This window comes from Triticum urartu, chromosome 4 (assembly GCF_003073215.2).
Source record: "Triticum urartu cultivar G1812 chromosome 4, Tu2.1, whole genome shotgun sequence".
Lineage (NCBI taxonomy): Eukaryota > Viridiplantae > Streptophyta > Magnoliopsida > Poales > Poaceae > Triticum > Triticum urartu.
The window spans coordinates 20,286,998-20,308,851 of NC_053025.1; the positions used below are offsets into that span (position 1 = coordinate 20,286,998).

At 43.2% G+C, this 21,854-nt stretch overlaps 2 protein-coding genes across 4 annotated transcripts; one reads left to right on the forward strand and one right to left on the reverse strand.

The window, feature by feature from the left end:
• Positions 1 to 1,095: 1,095 nt before the first annotated feature.
• On the reverse strand, positions 1,096 to 6,931 carry LOC125550346 (serine/threonine-protein kinase MPS1-like). 3 transcript variants are annotated; one of them, XM_048713323.1, is made up of 6 exons: positions 6,480 to 6,931; positions 5,216 to 5,647; positions 4,284 to 5,131; positions 3,635 to 3,826; positions 2,394 to 2,555; positions 1,096 to 2,249 (listed from the first exon to the last, which is right to left on the reverse strand). In XM_048713323.1, exons 1-6 carry the CDS (start codon positions 6,685 to 6,687, stop codon positions 1,752 to 1,754), a joined length of 2,340 nt encoding a protein of 779 aa, XP_048569280.1. In that variant the 5' UTR covers positions 6,688 to 6,931; the 3' UTR covers positions 1,096 to 1,751. The 3 variants fall into 3 exon arrangements, with proteins under 3 accessions (XP_048569280.1, XP_048569282.1, XP_048569281.1); XM_048713325.1 differs by having other exon boundaries at positions 4,284 to 5,053; positions 6,480 to 6,930; XM_048713324.1 differs by having other exon boundaries at positions 4,284 to 5,056; positions 6,480 to 6,930.
• Positions 6,932 to 7,143: 212 nt separating this feature from the next.
• LOC125550347 (histone-lysine N-methyltransferase ASHR1-like) lies at positions 7,144 to 13,420 on the forward strand. Its single transcript, XM_048713326.1, has 14 exons — positions 7,144 to 7,335; positions 7,540 to 7,685; positions 7,823 to 7,957; positions 8,072 to 8,126; positions 8,211 to 8,329; positions 10,120 to 10,208; positions 10,306 to 10,387; positions 10,510 to 10,608; positions 10,841 to 10,919; positions 11,029 to 11,148; positions 11,243 to 11,349; positions 11,492 to 11,561; positions 12,368 to 12,431; positions 12,945 to 13,420. The coding sequence occupies exons 1-14, from the start codon at positions 7,170 to 7,172 to the stop codon at positions 13,114 to 13,116; spliced, it is 1,503 nt and encodes a 500-aa protein (XP_048569283.1). The 5' UTR covers positions 7,144 to 7,169; the 3' UTR covers positions 13,117 to 13,420.
• Positions 13,421 to 21,854: the final 8,434 nt, after the last annotated feature.

The window sequence follows — 21,854 nt, forward strand, 5'->3', positions numbered from 1 at the left end:
ATGAGGAGGGTGTGCGCTTTGTTGACGATGGCCTCCTTCTCCTCGACCTCGGCCTTGCGCCGCGCGGCCTCCATCACATCGCGCTCGGCAGCGAACTTGGCCGCGGCGGTCTTGCCCTTGACGGCCGCCCTCTGGTTTCTCCTCTTCGCCGATTCCGCGTCCAACTTGGCGAGCTCCTCCGACGTGCATTCCGACCGTGGCTTCCTTGCACCCTTGGCCTTCTTCTTGAGGGTTTGAGGGAAAATGGCGCCAATTGGGGCGCGGGGGGTTTGCTTTGTGGCACCGACGAGCGGGCCAGTGGAGGACAAGAGTGCACGTCCCGCCCGTCCGCGCGCTGTCCATTTCACCCCCAAAACGACGCAAACTTGAGCCGGGATGGTTCAAAAATGGACAGAAAACGAACAAAGGTCTGTTCGCGCTCGCGCGCTGGGCCGTCTGGTTTATCCGTTCTGCACCAGACGAACGCACCCACAGGATGGGTCACGCGCTGGAGTTGGCCTGACGTGCACATTTTGGCGCGACAGCGGACGCAGCAAACCGAGCGAGTGCATTTTCACCACTCGGCATACGCGTGGCCGGCCCGTCTCCCGGGGCTCCCTGACCATCGCCTCCTGCGTACGCCGCTTGTGTGGTACTAGGCGAGTAATGGCGAACACAGAGCCACAGAGGGGAGAGCTGAGCAGCGCTGCCATGACCGTGATATGGGTCACGGCTTGCTGGCCACTGCACCGAGGGGGAGAGAAGCGGACGTATGTACCTGAGCATAGATAGCATTATTCGTTCATGTGCCCTTGCACTTGGATTACTACAAAAGATAATGCATGTGCTGCTGCATCTGCATCTGCATCTGCAAAGTGGAAAGCACCAACTCTTTCCACCAGATGGGGCTCGTCCGTCTAAAAAATCGTGCTTGGACAGTCCATAAGGTGCTGTGGGCTCGTGCGATGGGTTCACTCGTGTACGTACTAGCACAAAACATAATAATCAACCCATATTGGAGCACAGACAAGAGAACTGTGCCCACAAGCCACAACCAGCACCAGCGGGATGATTCCTGCGGTTGGTTTGATCACAACAATACCTCAAACGCCGACGGATCATCATCAAACGCGGCTAGGGAAGATGCTTCCTGCGCCCAACAACATACAGCTAAATACCTTCAATTCTAACATCAGTGAGTGAGTCCTGCCATGGCATTGTTTGCATCAACTTCCTCCTAACACCCGGGCACCAAGAATGCCCACCCCACTACCCAAACAACGCCTCCCTCTCCCTGCGACCCCAACTCATCATCATGCAGGTGCTATTTACATACAGATTACAACAGACGCTGTCACCTAAATTCAGGAACAAACAGACAAAAGGGAGACTAAAGCACCACCTGCCTAGTTCCTCATCTAACAGGAAGAAGAATCCTACCAAGGAAACCTCGTGTCACAAACGGTCAGCCCGATTACCGGTTGTTCTAGGAACAAACAAAATAAGCCGAAGAGGAGGGCATACATACACCAACGACGACCTCAGCACGACACATACATGGAATTCCTCAATGAAGTGCTGAACTTCCGTGACAACACAATGAGCCATAAAAATCGGTGACGGTCAGCCGCGAATCTTGTCCAACACCTGCAGTGCCTCAGTAGCTGTCTATCGAACCGTTGGAATTGATGTTTGATCTCAAGGAGAAGATGGCGCACGCTGAGCTGTAACATGCGCGCCACACCTCGACATGCCGTCAACGCTATGCTGTGTTACCTTCTAGTGCTTTGACTGCTTTGATCCTCCTCACACTTTGCAATCACGTCTCGAAGCTCGGAGCAAAGTCTGGCAACCTCGGGATTGTCCCAGTGTGGTCTGAGCTGGTCCATCAGCATGCTGCACGGATCAGGATCAGGGTTGATGGGAGGCAAATCCCGTGGCACGAGAGGGACAAGAAACGGGTGCTGAAGCAACTGAGGTATTCTCCACCGTTCATCTCGGTCCCAGGCCAGGCACCTTTGCATGAGATCAATAAGCCATGGGTTGTCGACCGGTTCATAACTGATCTTGTGGTTCCTATCGGTAACAGCTTTGAATTTGGTCCAGAAAGTCGTGTAGTCTGCAAATGGTGTCTTACCATACACCATCTGATAAAGAATACATCCAAGAGACCAGATATCAGTTGGCCGACCACACTTGAAAACGTTACCACTTGAATCTTGCTCATTACATAGCAATGCTTCGGGTGACATGTAGTTAAGTGTTCCTACCTGCGCTTTACAGGGAGAGATCAAAGATTAGCATGCCAGATACAACAAAACTTGATGTGATTGGTCAGTAATATTCTTAGTAATACAACAAGTATATGCAATGGCAGAAATAAACGAGCAAAAGCAAGTTGCATCCCATGGTACCTGAGAATCACGCTGAATGTTTGTCGTATCATTCATTATAGCTTTGGCAATGCCAAAGTCTATTAGCTTCAGTGATCCCTTCACAAGCATAAAATTTGCAGGCTTCAGATCGGAATGCACTATCCGTTCCTCATGTATTGTATTGACTGCTTCAAGCATTTGCTGAATCACAAAACAAGGTAAATTTGAGAAGGCGCTAGGATTTTTGAAATTCAGAATGAAATAACCACTTATCTGAAAATATTCATCATTAATAATGCAGGCACAGGTTCTAGCAACCGACGTCCCCAAAATGCAAGGAGTATTTTGATTAATTAGGAGAAGGTTTGGGCCAACAAAGACATGTGGTTTATGTGACATAAAATTGATGTTATTAGAAATGATTGCATTTCTATATATCACACACACAACCACACACTAATCAATTAATTATTGGTCAAAGCCTTGTCTCAATGAATCACTACACATTACATGTTGGGACGGAGCAAGTATATGTTTAACAGAGCCAAATAAACACATGCATGCTTAAAATTTTGCACATGCCAATATTACGCAATACTCCCTCCTTCCCATTTTGTTAGGCGCATTAGATTTTCATGCAATCCCAATATGTAAGGCAAATGCAGCCAATCTCCTCTCTTGAGTAGTTATTGAGGATCGCTAATTTCATGGAGGTAGTCAAAAGAGATCGTGCATGCATCCTTCCTTTTTTCCTGAGCCGTGATTGCCTCCCTCTACGATGGTTCAACTAGCGATTAATTGGTGCGCTAATCTTCGTGCTAATACTAATACGCCTAATAATATGGGAAGGAGGAAGTATATCATAGTCGACTACATTACTTCCAGCTCTATCAGTATAAAATATTAACCTACATTGCACATAAGATGTATTGGGGCTTAGTACAAACTTTAAAAGCACAGTAACTCAATAGAATGTGTGAACATTAACCTAAGCAGGACACATACAAATGAACAATGGAAAATTGTGTAGCAGTTGGGAAGAGGCAATGCAATTAAAAAACTGGAACAATATTTCTGAGATAAATTGATAAAATACTCTAAAATAAGTTAACAAGATTTGGTTCACCGAGTAAACTGCAACAACTTTTTAATGTTGATTTGAAGATTGGGAAGAAAAGCTTGCATCAAAGGTATCCACCTACATTCTAGTTCATAGTTAAGCTAATTGTCCTCTACTCAAGCCTTATGCTATTACTTAAATCGAATTAAATAAAGGTTACCTGCCAATAAAACCGCAGCCAATTTTCATCTATTTTCATATTTGAGTTGTTCCTCTCCTTCCACTTCTGAGCAACCATATGTGCTAAATCAATTTCGCCAAACTCAAGGACCATGTAAATGTATTGATCATCCTTAATTTTTCCATCCCGAGGTGAGATAGGGCCTTCTTTAAGTAAATTTTTATCAGTGACCTGGTACATGCCAAAAGCCTTAGGCAGATTAGATAATATTTCCAATATACAGTGAAAGTATCCTGTGCACAGTGCTGCCGCTAAATACTACTCCCTCTGTAAACTAATATAGAATGCGTGAACATTAACCCCTGGCAGTGAAGTTTAAAAATATCAAGCAATGGAAATTTCAAACGACATGATTTTGTTATGCATTCACCTGAAGGGCAAAAGTTACGAGAGAAGTTCTAGACAATACAAGGAGCAGAGGGAACAAGAAGCTTCGAGTTCAAAGACAATAGAAGTTAATTTTCTGTACGGCATAATAAATAAACTAAAATATCATAGCATCCCTCTGCATTTAATAAAATACTCCGAGAACACAGAAAATGAGTCCGATAACTCAATAGAGATGCTGTGTACAAGTATCAAGTTATATGCAGCCCAAAACTAGTAGAGATAAGGTTAATACCAGTACCTCGTAATCAATTAGCTGTATGATGTTACTCTTTCCTTTCAGCTTATTTAGGTAACCGATTTCTTGGCAAAAGCCATATGCCGTCGGGTAGTCACGACCTTTAAGCTTTATCTTTTTCAGGGCGTATATTGCACGTTCCATTGATATAACTTTGTGAACTTCACTGCTGCCACCAGAACCTATTTTACCAAGTTTCTGATAAAGTTTCCCGTTCACCTTAAAGAAATGTTCAGGATCATAACCCTTTTTTCGGCGCTCCTTCTGATCCCTGTTTGCTTGCGAAGTACCCCCATCCTTGGCAGACGTAGATTGTTCATTAGCAGATAACCCTTGGCCTTGGGATGGCAAACCTCCATTGCCAGGGGCAGCTTTGTCCGTTGTATTAGGAACCTGATGGTTTTTAGGATTCCAATCACCAACACTTGATGGCATTGCAGCTTCTTGCTGTTTGGGAGGGACACTACCTGGTATAGCTGCAGATGATTCCACTGTACATTCAGGCATCTGCATTGGCGAAGCATATCGGCTACTCTGAGGAACTCGTGTATTTTGCCCTGAATGTAGTGATACAGCAGTAACAGAAGAACCAACGACAGAGCAACGGGTCATTGGCTCTCCATGATTCTGATTACAAGCTTCTTCAGTCCCTTTTTGAGGCAAATTTGCTGCATCATACTTGACATCCATCTCAACTGGTGCACCAGCTAGCTCAAGCTTCTGATGTTTCCCGCCTTGATCATGTGCTGCTTGAGCCACATGATAATTATCTCCTGCTGACAATGAAACAGAATGCAGATAAGACAACATACTGTCCATTCTACTGTCAGTGGTTACTCCTACATTCTCACCTGCAATGTAAACCGGTAACTAAATACAGAAACAGGTCTGCATTTAACTTTACAAAATAGCCAGAGTCAAAAAAGGAATCTTACCCTGAGAAGTTAAGTGTGAATCGCCAACTGAATAAAACTGATCTTTCTTGAAACCGACGGCCACTGATGCATTTCGAGATGTGATCCGAGATGAAGAAACATCTAACGACGACTTATTCCTGTCCACAAACACATCCATTTCATTCTTCTGCTGGTCGTTTTGACCAGCAATCTGATTATGGCCATCTGTGATAGTACTCAACATGGAAGGTGTAGTCAACATGTCGTTTTGATTTGATGCCAGTACTCCTGCACCAGCGTTAACATCCTTTTGATCAGGTGACACCTTTTGCAACCTGGAGGCCGCCAGCACGCCTCTCTGCTTCTGCATAGCCATTCCTCCAGAACTCTCTCTAACAGAAGGGCTGGTACCAGCTTTTGCTGGCCCCTCACCTCGAGGCAACAGGATACGAGTTGCACGCTGTGTTGTACCTGAGGCAAGTTCAAGTTAAAACAAGATGACAACGCATTTTAGACAAATTCGGTTGTAAACGAGCATCTTTCTCTGTAGCAGGGACAGGGAATAGAATCGGAAAGACAATTTAACTGTAATTCTTACCGGGAACAGGGCCTACCACAAAAATGTTTTTTTACCAGGACGATAACTCAGCTTTATGTTAAAATTCCACATATAACATTACAATATTTCATTTATTCCAAATATTTTCTAGTATGTGAAGAAAAGGTCTAGACTCTGTATAGACGGAATCTATCTAAAGAAAAGTCTAGCTTCCGTATAGACAGAATCTAAATTAATATAATCCATGAGAAGAAAAGGTCTAGATTCCATATAGACGGAAATCTGAGATACAAACCGCATAGGAATTTTGCAAAAAAAAAACATCAAACTAATTTCTAGGATTTTAAAACTGAGCTCAAGTCTGAAACTTTAAAACCATTTTTTCCTTAATCAAGCTGCAGTGAATATACAATTGCATTGCGGAGCAACTGAGAGGAAATGTGATATTACAACCCTCGGATAACAAACAATATCTCGCTTCAATCTAATTTGCCACACCGATTGATAGACTTTCTAGAACGTCTTTTTGACATAGCCTTACAAAATAAGCACATCACAGCTCACCATCCGCAAACAAAAGTAGAGCTAGCACTAACAGTCAGGATCTACTTGCAGGTTCATTTCCCGTGTCCTGAAGCTACTGCGTGTTAACTTGGTTCGATTTGCAGGTGACAAACGTTGAACTAGATGCATAACCCTAGATGGAAGCAGCAACGCTTAGGCCTAGGGTGTGGCTGAGCTCACCGAGAGGCCTCTGGCGCTTGCAGGCCGCATGGATCTGGCCCAGGAAGTCGAGAGGGTCGCCCGTGACGGTGGAGGAGGAGGAGGAGCCCGAGGAGGAGGTGAGGTTGGTGTGGCCCGTGTCCCCGGCGGCGGGGAACGTGTTGCTCCTGCCGGCGGCCGCGGCGTCGTCGGGGGCCGGGGGGCGGAGGAAGTTACCCCTCCTCTCCATCGGCTGCGTCGGGGCAGGCGGTGGGGCCCAGCGGCATCTCGCCGGAGAGGCGGACCGGGTGGGGGAGAGGCCCTAGGGTTCCGGAGCTCGAGGCGGCCGCTCCGGGGGTCGCGGAGGGGGACGCTCGGAGCCGGCGGATTCCCGGCGCTGTACGCGCGCGGTGGTGCGGCGCGGGCGCGGCGGCGGCCGTGGGACGGGGAGCCGGAGCGAATCGGAGGGGTGGGGGGTGGGGTTGGGGCAGGAGGGAATGGCGACGGAGCCCCCAAATTTTGAAATGGAAGCCGAGCGAGCAGGACGACGGAGCAAAACCTTTTTTTTTTGCCACAAATGCCGCCGCCGTGCTGGTTGGGCTAGCAGGGCCTCCTGGCCGAAGCCCAGTTTTAGTACTCGGTATGGGCTTTAATCAGTCAGGTAGCCCGTCTGGCCCGGTTAAGTCGGCCTCACTACTTCCAGCGCGGTGGGGCTCAACTGTTTCTGCTCTGATGATTTCTCAAGCGTCCGGTGAAGCAAGCGGCGGAGCGTCCCCGCGGCAAGGGATGGCGGCGTGGGCGGAGCAGCTGCAGCGCGAGCTCGCCGGCCGCGGCCTCGCCGTCGCCTCCGTTCCAGGGAAGGGCCGCGGCCTCGTCGCCTCCCGCAGCTTCTTCCCCGGTAACCCCGCCCTCCCTTCCCTCGGTCGCAGCCGTTCTTTGCCCCTATACGCTGACCTGCCCGCGAACCGCTCGGTGAAATGCCCAGATGAATGGCACACGTAGTTGTTGCCGGGATGGACGATACTGGTCCTTGAGTCGAGCTTGGCCCGCTGGTTTATGTATAATCAAGCTCATGTGGTGGGATTCTCCGGCGGTTTTGCAGGGGAGGTCATTATTTGCCAAGAACCCTATGCTTCTACGCCCAACAGGATTTCGGTTGGATCGAGCTGCGACCACTGCTTCGCCTCCGGCAACCTGAGGAAGTGCTCGGTTTGTCGAGTAGCTTGGTACTGTGGGAGCGTGTGCCAGGTGCTGACTCTGCCCTTCAATTGTTTCACGTTGTTGATGGACAGATACATACTTCTGTGGCCATGCGTAAATATTCTTTGTACTGATTGTTATGCGTTCAGTGATGTCACTTCTTTCAGTGAAATTTTGTTACGCAGAAAGAAGAATGGAAGCTGCATCAACTTGAGTGTCAAGCCATCTCAGCGCTGACAGAGGAAAGGAAGAAGATGCTTACTCCTACAATCTGTTTGATGGTGAAGCTTATACTAAGAAGAAAACTGCAAAGCGAGAAGGTATTGGGCTGGTTTGGTCTATTCCTGACAAAAACTTTCTGTACAGTACCTCTGTATTTTCAGTGCATCAGTGTTAGCTGCATCCTGTTAGCTTGATACTACTTGTATTTCCAGGCCATTCCATCTTCAGCAACAGATAACTACGATCTAGTGGATGCGTTGGAGTCCCGTATCCTGCCCACTTGACACATTGATTCATGATAAATTATAAAGATTATGCTTTGTGAGTGTTGGATTGACTTCGCATGAATAGACATCTCGAAGGTTGATGATAATCAATTGGTCCTCTATGCTCAGATGGCCAATCTTGTGCAGCTGATTCTCCCTTCAATTGAACTTGATCTTAAGGAAATTGCACATACTTTTTCTAAGGTAATGCCCAATTGCCCATAATATGTTTTTGTCCTTAGGATCTTAAATGTTTTAACTGCTATGGTAGACAGAGATTCAAATTAATTATGCGATGCATTATGCTGATGAAAACAGCTGGTTTCAGGTGTTATTGTGAGTGTTTGATGCCTTTGTGTTTCTCTACTCTGATAGCTTTTTAATTTCTGAACGTTGAGATCGAGTGTTTGGTCTGAACCCCTCAGAGATGTCCTAGAACTTGCTAATCCTGACAGATCTCGAAAAGGGTGGTGGCACTAGAACCAAATCTACATGCACATCAAAACTTTCTATCTTAGCCAAGCTAGCACCTCTGCCCCGCCTTTTCCTCCCTTGTTAAGTCCTAATTTCCTGATATCTCAAGTAACCAAGGACTCATATGGTCTTGTTTGAGTAGAGTAAAATCAGGTCTATATACTTCCTGTGTAGATAAACCAGCATGCTACTGGAGAAAAGACGTGTGTTCTCCAAATATTGTGAAATGAGCCCTTTTTGTAAATCGAAAAGCACACTTTACAGTTAAAAAAAATGTAGTTCTTTATGCAAGTACATATACATTCTTACTAACCTGTAAAATTTGATAATATGTTTATTTAAGGGCTACACAAAAAAAGAAATGTATGTGGATCTATAATAGACGCTGTTCGGTATTATAGATCCACATATTTGTTGTTTCTGCACCCCACAAATGAAAACAGTTATTATCGTTTTTTTACATCATGTAGAACACATCTATAGGTACACGTGGAATTGTTTTCAATTTTTTATGAAACTTTGAAATATGATTTTTTTTAAAAAAAAATTGGACACAGGGGACCTGGGAGCTAAAACACCTCTCTCATGTTGTCGTAATACTTATTCTACCCCAGTTATACAATTTGCTGTGTTCTTCGGTCATTGCTATCAATAGTTTGGATCATTTTCCAATGAAGAGTATAGAAACACAAGGGCATCAAACACTCAATATTTTGAACTTGATCTGAAGGAAATTGCACATACTTTTTCTAAGGTAATGCCCAATGTTCTGATAGCAAAGCACTAAATTAAAGTGTGTCTCCGCCTAGACCATGGCCATGTTGAGATCGAGTGAATGCTCGGATGGTAGCTATGCCTCACAAGGTGTGGACTCCGACCTTTCGTTGTCGCATTTCTAGGTGCCTGACTCTTCTTTATTATAAGGACACCGAGGGGCATCTTCCCCTTGAATGATTGGAGTTTGTTTTAGAGCATAGTCATTTTCTGTAATTCTAGTCCTTTGTGTAAACAGAAGTTGGCATTGTGTATTGTCACGTGCTTGAGATCTTAGCTGTAATTGGAAGCCTTAGACCCAACCCCCTGGGCTTGGGCAGTGCCGTGATTGCAGTGCAGCCGACCCAAGTACAGGTGTGCAACTGTGGGAAGGGCTGGGTTCGGAGACAAATCTCCCTTTTCTTGTTAATTATTTCTTGCTTGATAATAAAACTGTGCCCAAGTCCTTTTAAAGACTGGCCCTAACAAAGTGATATAATCAAACCTCAAATGTAACTGGAAGTAAATATATTAACTTGGAAGGAAGCAAATAAAAGATAGCTCTATGTCGGCCTGCAACATCCACCTGGCTTTCCCATCACCTGCAGTTTTGTTTCCTGTCCCTACCGACAGTAACTGATCAACTTACTGTCGGAGCTCTAGCCTTGTCGTGCCGGTGGTAGTGGTAGCACCACATGACACCTTATGATACATAACTTATTTATGAAATAAGTGTGATTGGTTTATTGTCTTCTACATGTGTGCAGTTCGCCTGCAATGCTCATACCATATGTGATCCTGAACTGAGGCCCCTTGGGACTGGACTGTTTCCTGCTATATCAATTATTAACCACAGGTAGTATCTGAGCTTTTGTTCACCTGTTTAGCATTTCTCTCAGATTTGATCATTTGTTAAATCATTGTATTTGTATTTACCCTTTTTTGGTATAAAGTTGTGTACCAAATGCAGTTTTGCTTTTTGAGGGTCGGACTGCATATGTACGCGCGTTGCAACCCTTGAGTAGCTATACTGAGGTAAGGAATCTATTTTTTGGTCTTCTGCCTTCGTCATTCATTTGTTAATATGCATGCTATGCTTTCTTTTTCTTTACATTTCCTCTCATTCTGGAGAATGTTGGATGAATATGCTTTGTCAGGTATCAATAAGTTACATCGAAACTGCAGCAACCACTTTGAAGAGACACAATGATCTCAAGCAGTACTTCTTCACCTGCACATGTACCCGATGTATTAAGGTTTTCCATTCTGGTTCCCCGCTTTTTTATTTTCCCCAGGAAATTAACATCTGACGGGGGCATATAATATGCACTAGCACCTTTGAGGTTCTGCTAGTGTACTAGGCCACTAACAAGCACATTTATAACATGTGAAAAATACAGAAAAAAATCATGACATATATATGATATATATGTACCTTGCTACAAAATTTCAAGTCAGAGCTCTGTTACATTTTCGTCAATGTTACAGGATTCTGAGGAAGATGCTCTCCTGGAGGGATACAGATGCAAGGACCAAAAGTGTGATGGCTTTCTGCTGCCTGACTCGGGTTGGTTGGAAATTAGGAAAATAATAAATGAAGAGATGCAACAAAGAAAATACTAAACCATAAGCAATTGTTCTTTATCTTACATTCTATCTCTATTCAACATCTCCAGGAAAGAAGGCTTATGCATGCCAGAAATGTAGCATTTCTAGAGATGAAGAAGAGGTAAAGAAGGTGTCAAGTGAAATATTACTGTTGTCTGACAAAGCTTCTTCGTTTCTTTCATCTGGAAGTATCCTTCGCTATCATTTTTTTCTGAAATAAATATATCTAATAAGCTTATGTTTTGTATTTCACAAAATTTGCTACCTTAATAAGCAATATAGATAATAGTGAAGCAGGTTCAGTGTACAAGATCATTGAGCAGTTAGAACAGCAGCATTACCATTCTTTCTCGATCACTTTGCTTCACACACGTGAAACACTCCTGAAGGTATATTTCTAGCTTGTGTAGGAAAAACAACTATTTAAGGATGCACAACACATTTACTAGAATGACTGTATGAGTAACTACTGCCACTCACCCATGCAACTTCACTAGGTCTACTATCTCACCAGGCATACCATTGCTGCAGATATATATGGAGTTGCAAGATTGGCAGACTGCATTGATGTATTGCAGAATGACTATTCCAGTTTATGAAAGTAAGTCAACCTTGATCCTATTGTATTTAACTGGGAATATCTTATGCTATACAATTATATAATATATATTTTACACCATCGTGGTTCTGAATTAAAGGGTTTGAATTCTATCAAATCATATTCTAACGTCCGAGGTTAACTTCAGGAAAAACTTTGCATGTTTGTGAGAAAATTGTCTCAGTCTCATGCCAGGAAGTGCATTCCATCTGTTATCCCTATTCCTGTTTGATCTTGTTTTTTGGGCCACTCTTTTTTTGTCTTAAAGTTTGATAGGCAGCAACCTGTAGGGTTAACCCACAAAGAAAGATACAGTGAAGAGTGAACTTAGGATGATCTGTTTTTGTCTCGTAAAGAAACAATTCATAGGTTGAAACCTGCTATTATGCTTCTTTTCATTGAAATCCCAAAACTACACTTATTGATAGCACTTGCTAAAAATATCATCTTGAATAGTGCGCGATAAAGTTATCAGTGAACAAAAAGTGAGAACCCTGCAGTGATCATGATCAGTACAATAAGTATCTATAATGCCAGGACTGCTGCAGCATGATAACATTGATATTTTTTGCCACAACCCACAGGCCACATAGTAGCTGGTAGAACATTATATCAGCAAGGAAGGGCAAGGGCAAAAGTTTATATATGATCTTAACAGTTTGAAAGGACATTTGCAAGCGATACAATAAAAGCTGCTGTTTCTTTTCATTGAAAAGAATGTTTTCTCAATTTTTCATTGCTCTTCCTTATGTTAGCTCACTGTTTATGGCAAAACTTGATGTTCGCTAATGTTGTTGCACTTTCATCAGGAGTTTACCCACCTTTTCATCCAATGGTCGGACTGCAATTCTATACTTGCGGAAAGCTCGAATGGTACGGATACTTTTACCTATCCACACACTTCCATGCATGTGTCATCTATGATTTGATAGCTTTCCCTGCCAGGATATGCCTTGTCTGTTAATCATTTATGCGATTATCTGTAGCTAACTTTGGCACTGTTAGGATATGGACATGCCCTTCCATAGCACATCTTGACACAAGGTTTTAAGTTGTGATTGTCTTTCATATACTCCCCCCACTTCTAAATATAAGCCTTTTTTTTTGCTGCTATATAAGCCTTTTTAGAGATTTCAATACGGACTACATACGGATGTATATAGACGTATTTTAGAGTGTAGATTCACTCATTTTGCTACATATGTAGTCCATATTGGAATCTCTAAAAGGGCTTATATTTAGGAACGGAGGGAGTAGTAATTAAAATTCGCAAGTAGTCCCTATGTTTGTCTTCTGTCTAACACTGGCTCTCTGTTTTCTTCTTTCCTGACTGTTCCTTCTTTGCACCGCTGAACAGTGCTAACTAAAAGCTCCCCCATGCCATAGGTTGCTTGAGTACACGGAGGACGCTCTGAAATCATTAACTAGGGCAGCAGATGTACTTCGGATAACACACGGCACACAATCCCAGTTCATGAAAGAGCTATTTGGTAAGCTGGAGGAGGCGAGGGCTGAAGTTTCATTTAGGCTATCGTCTGGAGACGAGCAAATTTTATGAGAAGACGCAACTCACCGTGATGACAAATAGGGATTGTCGATCATGCCTGAAGATAATACAGAGGATGCTGTGGTCACGATGAGATTGAAATCTGAGGTTTCGTCGAGGGAGGGTGATGGGGACAAGGGTGGTTAAACGGATCGCATAGACACGCTCTACAAACAGCATGCCTTTGTCTGATGTAACGTTGATGATGTGTTGAGTTCAATGATGTAGCATTATTAGTTCCGTGGTTTCTTCTTTGGGCATTTCTCCTATCCAGAAGCTTGACTTTTTGTCCATAAGACCATAACTAAATCCGTCACATGGAGATTGCCTCATCAATCATCTTGCTAAAACAAGGTGGAGTAGTATGGGGGGAAAGACTCTAGGAGTTGCAATCGAAATGCATTTACTGAACTTCAACAGCGAAGAAGAATTATGACCAAGCGGCAAATGAATATACGTTTCGTCGTCGTCTACACATGTGATTTTTGTCGGTTCAAACGCGCTATCTGCTATAGGGGCTAAGCTCAAACATTACTATTTACACGTCCTGTGTTGCCTCAGGATGGGAAAAAGGAACATTTTGGATAGTTGGCACCTGATTCTTCGTAGCGGTAGAGACTAGCATTTAGCTAGTATTATTACAACGGAACTCGGACCATCTTCAGCACAAACAAATTCGGAATTACCTTACATACGATCTTTTCTCATCCGATTTTGTACGACAAGAGAGAAGCCTGGTTCAATCTGATGTGGCCCATGAGCCCAGATCAGTCTTATCGTACACAACTTCGGATGAATGTCATCGTACGTGTAGCAACACTAAATTTTTTTTTCCCTTGTAGCCTCTTGAAACCCTACAAATCCAGCAAGAAGATTTTTCGCAGCATCAGTGAATGTTACACCTGATAAAACAATCCCCCCCCCCCCCCCCCCGCGCCCGCCCCGCAAACACTTGATTATATTTATTATCATTCTGAAGTGATTAAGTTTGATCGTCTCACAGTCTATAAATCAGTACAAGTTGCTTTTACTTAGCTAATAGATGTCTACTATCTGGATATCAGGGCTCTTAATTAACTTACTGTACTAGTAACAAATATATTATGTACATCAAATGTGTATAGCAGGTAAATATCAGCTCTGAAGTTTATTTATTTTTTATGCAAATATTAAATCTTCTAACAGAAATAACAAGAACCAAAACAATCTACCTGTTTTTTCATATGGCATGAATCAGGTAGGAGCATTGCGTATATAAAATTAGGGCTTTCTCTGTACCTCTATTCAGTGACGGAGACAGGAGGTTACTGGTTATTTGCTGCTAAAAGATCATTTTCCTAAGGTTTGGCCCTCCCCAATATGTTTTACCATCACTCGGCCCCCCTGATCATACTTTCCTGGCTCCACCACTGCCTGGATTAATTGGTGCCAAAGGTCGTCCCATTGGTTGGCATGCTTGATTTCCTCCTGAAAACGACCCTTGAAAAAGGAGAGTAGATTTAACATTGACTATGCATCCACTCCTATTCACCAGCGTTTCAAATTAAATTAAGAATCAAAGTAATGTTGTTAAGCTCATTTTCAGCAAAATAGAGTGGAAATTATTGTACTTTTTTCTTTATGGCAGCGAAACCAATTTGGCTAATTTATAGGAAACATGGAAGAAATGATTACGTGATAGATGTATTCCTTTAGATCTGGAATGCTGCTGCGATGGCATGTCCGGTGCACCACACAAAGCACCACACTATGCTGTAAATGAAAACAAACTTGAAATATCGACGTTGATAACTGGATTCCTGTGTAGCCACCATAGCATTTGTGATTAAAACACGATCAAGAAAAAGAGTAATCCCCCTCCGTGAGCAAATTGTAACAGAGGGCAAGGGTGTAGTGTAAGGGGCTATAGCCCCCCCCCCCCTCCCCCTCCACGCGCAAATTGTAAATTTTCAATAATTGTTTATTTACCGAAAAAGGCTTTCGCCCCGCTTTATATATAAAGCAAACCAGCAGAGCAACAAGGTTCGACAAATGTTCACACCGCACACAAGTAGCCATGGTTCTGCCAAGGGCACAGCTATAACAAACCCTAAAACAACGACGAAAAGACAAGAGCAGCGGCAGCACATGTATCCTATAATTGTTTATTTAGGGGTACATATATCCTATAATCATTATTTTTATCTATAATCACATATATGTTGTACTAATTCCTTATTTTTTTGATGAAAATGATCTTTTCGATGTTTGTATCTTATGACTAGCCAAGAAATGTACCAGAGGGTTGATCAGCTAATTCTCATAGTGCAGATAAAAAAACACCAATATTCTTATGACTAGGCAAGAAATGTACCAGAGGATTGATCACTTAATTATATTTTTTGTCATTCTGAAGTGATTAAGTTTGATCATCACACGGTCTATAAATTAGTACAAGTTCATTTTACTTAGCTAATAGATGTCTCTACTATCTAGATATCAGGGCTCAGGGCTCTTAATTAACTTACTGTACTACTAACAAATAAATGTAGATCAAATGTGTATATAGCAGATAAATATCAGCTCTGAAGTTTATTTACATTGTATGCAAATATTAAATCTTCTACCAGAAATTACAAGAACCTAAAACTATTTGTATATGGAGTCAATCCATAAGGCAATAACATCAATCTACCTCTTTTTTTCATATGGCATGAGTAAGGTAGGAGCATTACGTATATAAATTTAGGGTTTTCTGTGTACCTAGATTAATTGGTGCCGAAGGTTGTCCCATTGATTGGCATGCTTGATTTCCTCCTGAAAACGACCATTGAAAAAAGAGAGTAGATTTAACATTGACTATGCATCCATTCAGCAGCGTTTCAAGGGCAAAAGTTCTCATCATATTCAAAAGCTTTCCCTGCTAGTACATGCCTTGTTTATTAATCATTTGTGCAATTGGTTGATACTAACTTTGGCATTGCTAGGATATGGACATGCCTTTTCAGAAACTGTAGCACATTTTTACACAAGGTTTTATGTTGTGATGGTCCTTCATATATTAATTAAAATTCTCTTTGTCTTCTGTCTAACAATGGCTCTCTATTTTCATCTTTCCTGACTGATCCTTCTTTGTACCGCTGAACAGAGCTAACTAAAAGCTCCTCCATGCCATAGGTTGCTTGAGTACACATATGACGCTCTGAAATCGTTAACTAGGGCAGCAGATGTACTTCGGATAGCACATGGCACGCAATCCCAGTTCATGAAAGAGCTACTCCTTCCATCCGGAATTAACTGTCGTTGAGATGTGTAGATACACTCATTTCAACGACAGTTAATACCGGACGGTGATTGTATTTGGTAAGCTGGAGAAAGCAAAGGCTGAAGTATCGTTTTATGTTGAGCAAATTTCATGAGAAGATGCAACTCACCGTGATGGCATACAGGGATCGTCAATCTCAGGACAGCGGTATAGGGCACCAAGGATAGCCCATTAGCACCCTGCAAACGATGCCTGAAGATAATATATAGGGAACCGTGGTCACGATGAGGTTGAAATCGAGATTTCGTCGAGGGAGGGCAATGGGGACAGGGGTGGTTAAACTGACCGCATAAACACGCTCTACAAACAGCATGCCTCTGTCTGATGTAACATGGGTAAGGTGTTGAGTTTAATGATGTAGCATTATTAGTATCGTGGTTTCTCCTTTGGGCATTTCTCCTATCCAGTGGCTTGACTTTTTGCCTGTAACTGAATCCGTCACATAGAGATTGCCTCATCAATCATCTTGCTGAAACAATGTAATATGTGGGGAAAGACTCTAGGAGTTGCAATCCAAACGCATTTACTGAGCTTCAACAGCGAAGAAGAATAGGAGTTTAGTACCAAACAGACACACACACACACACACACACACACACACACACACACATACCCATTTGTCGTGGACACATCTGAGTTCTGTCAGTTCAAATGTGCTATCTGATGTATAGACTAAGCTTAAACATCAATATTTACACATCCTGTATTGCTTGGGCCGGCTCAACGCGGGTACTCGTTGGCTCGCACGTTGCTCGTTCGCTGTTGGTTGCTTAGTCACCGGTCGTGGTTTGACCGGTCACTGTTGACTTTTGAAGAAATAGAAAAATGAAAAATCTGAAAAAAAAATCATGAATTCAAAAATATTCATGGATTTGAAAAAAGTTCACAAACTTCATGGAAAATAGTTCATCGTATTTGAAAAAAGTTCATCAAATTTGAAAAAAACTTCATCGAATTTGAAGAAGGTTCATCAAAACTGAAATAAGTTCATCGATTTTGAACAAAAGTTCATTGAAATTAAAAAAAGTTCAAAAAAGTTCATCGAAAAATGAAAAACGTTCATTGTTTTGAAAAAAAGTTCACGATTTTTTTCATCGAGTAAGGAAGAAGAAAAAGGAAATGAAAAAAGAAAAAAATAAAATGGAAAAGGGAAATAAGAAATAAGAAATAAGAAATAAGAAAGGATAAAACTTAATTGGGTTGGGTGGCGCGGTGATCAGTGCAGTGTCCCTCGAAGTGGGAGGTCGATGGTTCGATTCTCTCCTCGAGTGCACTTTTTTGCGTTAAAAAACAAATAACAGAGGGGAGATGGACCGGCCCAGCACGGAGGGGCTGTGTGCGCCCGTTTGCAAAATGTATACTAACGGGCGCCTGAAGCGTCAAATAGGAAACACAGCACGCTATCTGCATGAGGATGCGCCAAGTGGGCTGGGTGCTGGGCGGAAAGCATAGGTAAAAGAATCGTCAAATTCCTGGGCAGGCCATGGCCTAGTTCGACCCCTACAGAGCTCCGCCCCTACCTCTCTGTGAGCTAAAATGTAATAAAGGGCAAGGGTGTGCTATAGCACATTTTATTTTCGCGTCATTTTCTTATTTGTCTTTTTTCTTCAGGCGACAAAAACAATATCGATGCAGTGCGCCGTACAGGATTAGAGCATCTCCAGCCGCGCCCTCAGGAAGGTCCCCCAGGCGATTTTCTCGCGCTGGCGCCGAAAAAACGGCCCAGTCCCCTCCCCCCCAGGAGCCCGATTTTCGCCGGCCTGGGCCGAAAACAGCGTCGGCGGACTCAGGCCGAACACGGCGCGCTGGGGGACGCCTGGGGGCGCCGGGGCGAGCTGTTTTGGCGCGACAAAGCCGAGGGCCAGCCGCGTCAGCGACACGGTGCCTCGTCTTTCCCCAACGGCCTCGGTTCCCGCGGGGAATCAATGGCAAGGCTACCGCCAGTCAGCCTTGCCATTGATTCCTCACGGGCGGCGCGCCGGCGCCTCCCCTCTCTCGCACGCGTTCACACGGGCTCGCCCTCACTTGCCTGTGCCCACACCAGCCCCGCCCCTCCCTCTACCTCTCCCGAGCGTTGCCGCCCAGCCCCTCCCTCTCCCTCTCTACCTCTCACGAGCCCGTCGCCATGACAGAGCGTTTCCCCGAAGACGAGGCGGCGGCCAATGGCTTCGGCCGCCGTTCGCTGCGCGAACAGGAGTCCTGGCTCCTGTTCCAGGCGAACATCCTGGCGCCGCCGGACATGCGCGCCGGGCCGACGGGGTGGAGGCTCAGCGACGGGGGAGTGCCTGTTCCCCCGTTCTACCAGGGACGGCCGCGTCAAGGAGGAGAAGTCCGACAACGGCAGCGACGATGGCGGCGACGACGGCGACTACTCGGCGTTCAGCCAGTTTCTCTTTTAGTTTATTAGTTATCTATTTTCTTATATAATGAAAACCGGCGAACATGTCTAATATATGCCCAAGTTTACCAAAATTTATCGTGTTTCGTCGAACTGTGCCGAACTTTGCTAAACAAATTTTATTTTCAAACGCGCCTGGGGGCGGCCCTGGGGCCGGCGGCTGGGGACCAACTCGCCCCAGGCCCAATTTTTGCGCCGGCTCACCCCCAGGCGGTGATTTTAGGCGCCCCCTGGGAGGCCAACGGCTGGAGATGCTCTTAGAGCTCACGATGACACGCTAGTCTGCGCATGCTCGTGCCACTTCAACCAATAGTTGTTATTGATATTTGGGACAAGGGGGGGGGGGGTATAAGAGCATAGCAGAGCGTCGAAATTAGAAGACAATCTTGAAATTTGTTGAAACCTTTTTTTGCAAATTATGAATAATTTTATAATGTCGAATGTTTTCTAAAACACGAACAATTTGAAAATTTTGAACAGCCTTTTTAGAATGTGAATAAACTTTGTAGTTCCGAACATTCTTTTAAAGAACAAAATTTGGTATTCCGAACAATTTCTTCATGAACAAATTTTGAAAAACATGAACAATTTTGAAAATCCCTGAAAAGTTTTAAAGTGTAGACACTTTAAAAAATTCCAAGCATTTTCAAAAAATACAAATACATTGAGTGTATTAATATTGTAATCATAAATTTTCCATAAAAGTGTGTTTGCAACATTTTTTTTGAAATTTACAAAATATTCATGCATTTCAAAATAATGTTTGTCATGTTTCAAAAAATGTATTATACAATGAAGAAAAGTTTCCTAACATCCAAAGAAATGTTCATGGCAATTTTCTAAAGAAACTTCATGCATTTCAAAAAAATCATGACATTTTCTAGAAAAAATGTTTGTGCAATGTAAAAAAATGTTCACATAAGTTTTTTTTTTAAGTTTCATACCATTTAGACAAATGATGAGAAGGAATTTAAAAAATGTTTACCGTGTATTCTAAAAATTGCTCGTGCCTATATTTGAAAAACAATACTCATCATGTATTTGCAAAAAATGTTCAACGCGTGTTAAAAATAATGTTCCCCGTATATACAGAAAAATATACAATGCATATTACAGAAGTTCACATGTATTTGCAAACAATAAATACAACTATATAGGGTACTGGGTTGGGGAACAAGTTGCGTGCGGAGAGTGGATATGCAACTCTGTCAGACATGAGTTGCATGTTTGGGTTGGACATGCAGCTGGGTCGGATGGGTTTGCGTGTTCGATTTGGACATGGAACAAGATTGGGGCCGGGGCAAGTTGCATGTTGGGGTTAGACATGCAACTGTATCGCGTGACTTGCAACTTGCAAGTAGTTTGGACATGCAACTAGCTAGGAGCCGGGGCAAGTTTGCATGTTGAGGATGGACATACAACTAGGTCGGCGAGTTGTGTGTTCTGCTGAACTTTCACCTTCTTGTTCTCAATAAAATTGCATTCACAGTGGAATCAAACTGTTGTAGGGGAAAGGAAATGATAATGTTGCTCTCCAGAAAATGTGTATAGTGGCCTTCGTCGATGGGACAAACGCTCCAGTGTATGCATTACAGCGCTTGTTTGTCTATTTATTTGTTTTGGTTGATATTAGTCCAGCCCATCACAATGCGTTTCACACGGGTGCACTGTAGGCTGGATCCGTTCAACGCACGTACAAATGGACATAGTACTACTACACGGGAACTTTGTCCTAGAAAAACTACTAGGCGACAGCTCGTGTCCCTTCTCCTCTTGCACACACTTGAAAATTTGTTAAAGAAAAACAAAAGAATGACCCAAAGCACATGGACAGAAACCACATGCAAAATGGCCATGCAAAATGGCCAGGCCACATGTAGATCGAGAAAGTCATATAGGACCAGACTAAGAAAAAGCTAAAAACACACATCTTAAAATTCCCTTTAAGAAGTTGTTCAAGCATTTCAAAAATATGTTTGTGATATTTTAAGAAAATGTTTACATAATGTGAAAAAAAAGGTTAGTCCCAGTTGCAAGTTGAGGTGGGCTTGGAAGTGGGACAGTTGAGACAGAAAAAACATCAGGCCAAGCAGTAGCAGTATTTAAAATTTTTGGACTTTTTTCAAACCAGTGAATAAAATATAAAAATTCTGGAACATTTTTTAGTTTGTAAACAAAACTTGAAAATGATAATATCTTTTGAAATTCTAAAACAAAATTGAAGCAAATATTTTTTTGAATTGGTGAACACAATTTTTTTAAGGCAAATATTTTTTGAATTGGTGAATAAACTAGCCTTATATACAAAAGGATATGACTCAAAAGGATGTGTCTCATTTTTACACATTCATGAAATTGACGAATGTTCATAAGATTTGTTAGGCTGAAGTTGCGAGTCGAGGGTGGACTTGCGATTGCGACTAAGAAAGACCAGACCCCAGTTGCACGTAGAGGATGGAGTTGCAAGTGGGACAAAAAAGGTTGGCCCCGGTTGTGGGTCAGGGGTGGAGGTGCAATCGGGACAAAAAAAGGTCAGGCTTCAATTGTGAGTTGAGTGGACTTGGAATTGGGACAAAAAAGGTCGGGCCTAGTTACGAGTCAAGGGTGGACTTGCAACTATCGGGGCCCAGTTGCAAGTTGAGGGTGGGATTGCAACTGGGACAAAAAAAGATCGGGCCCTAGTTACGAGTTGAGGGTAGACTTGCAACCGAGAAAAAAGGTCATACCTCGATTGCGACTCAAGGGTGGACTTGCAACTAGGATAAAAAAGGTCGGGCCCCGATTGCAAGTTGAGGGTGGGATTACAACTATGGCAAAAAAGGTCGGGCTCTAGTTGTGATTAGAGTGTGGACTTGAAACTAAATAAAATGTGGGCCCCAATTGCGAGTCGAGAGTGGACTTGCAACTAGGACAAAAAGGTTGGGCCCTAGTTGCGATTCAAGGGTGGACTTGTGACTTGGACAAAAAAAGGTCGAGCCCAAGTTGCGAGTCGAATGTGGACTTGCAATTAGGACAAAAAAATGTTGGCCCCAATTGCAAGTCGAGGGT

Coding starts and splice junctions, on each gene's coding strand:
- LOC125550346 (XM_048713323.1), bottom strand. CDS start 6,687: ATGGAGAGGAGGGGTAACTTCCTCCGCCCCCCGGCCCCCGACGACGCC. Junction 5,132..5,215: donor TTCACACTTAACTTCTCAGG/GTAAGATTCCTT, acceptor TTTACATTGCAG/GTGAGAATGTAGGAGTAACC. Junction 3,827..4,283: donor TACAGCTAATTGATTACGAG/GTACTGGTATTA, acceptor GGCATGTACCAG/GTCACTGATAAAAATTTACT.
- LOC125550347 (XM_048713326.1), top strand. CDS start 7,170: ATGATTTCTCAAGCGTCCGGTGAAGCAAGCGGCGGAGCGTCCCCGCGG. Junction 10,209..10,305: donor ATATCAATTATTAACCACAG/GTAGTATCTGAG, acceptor TTTGGTATAAAG/TTGTGTACCAAATGCAGTTT. Junction 11,149..11,242: donor TTCGTTTCTTTCATCTGGAA/GTATCCTTCGCT, acceptor TAAGCAATATAG/ATAATAGTGAAGCAGGTTCA.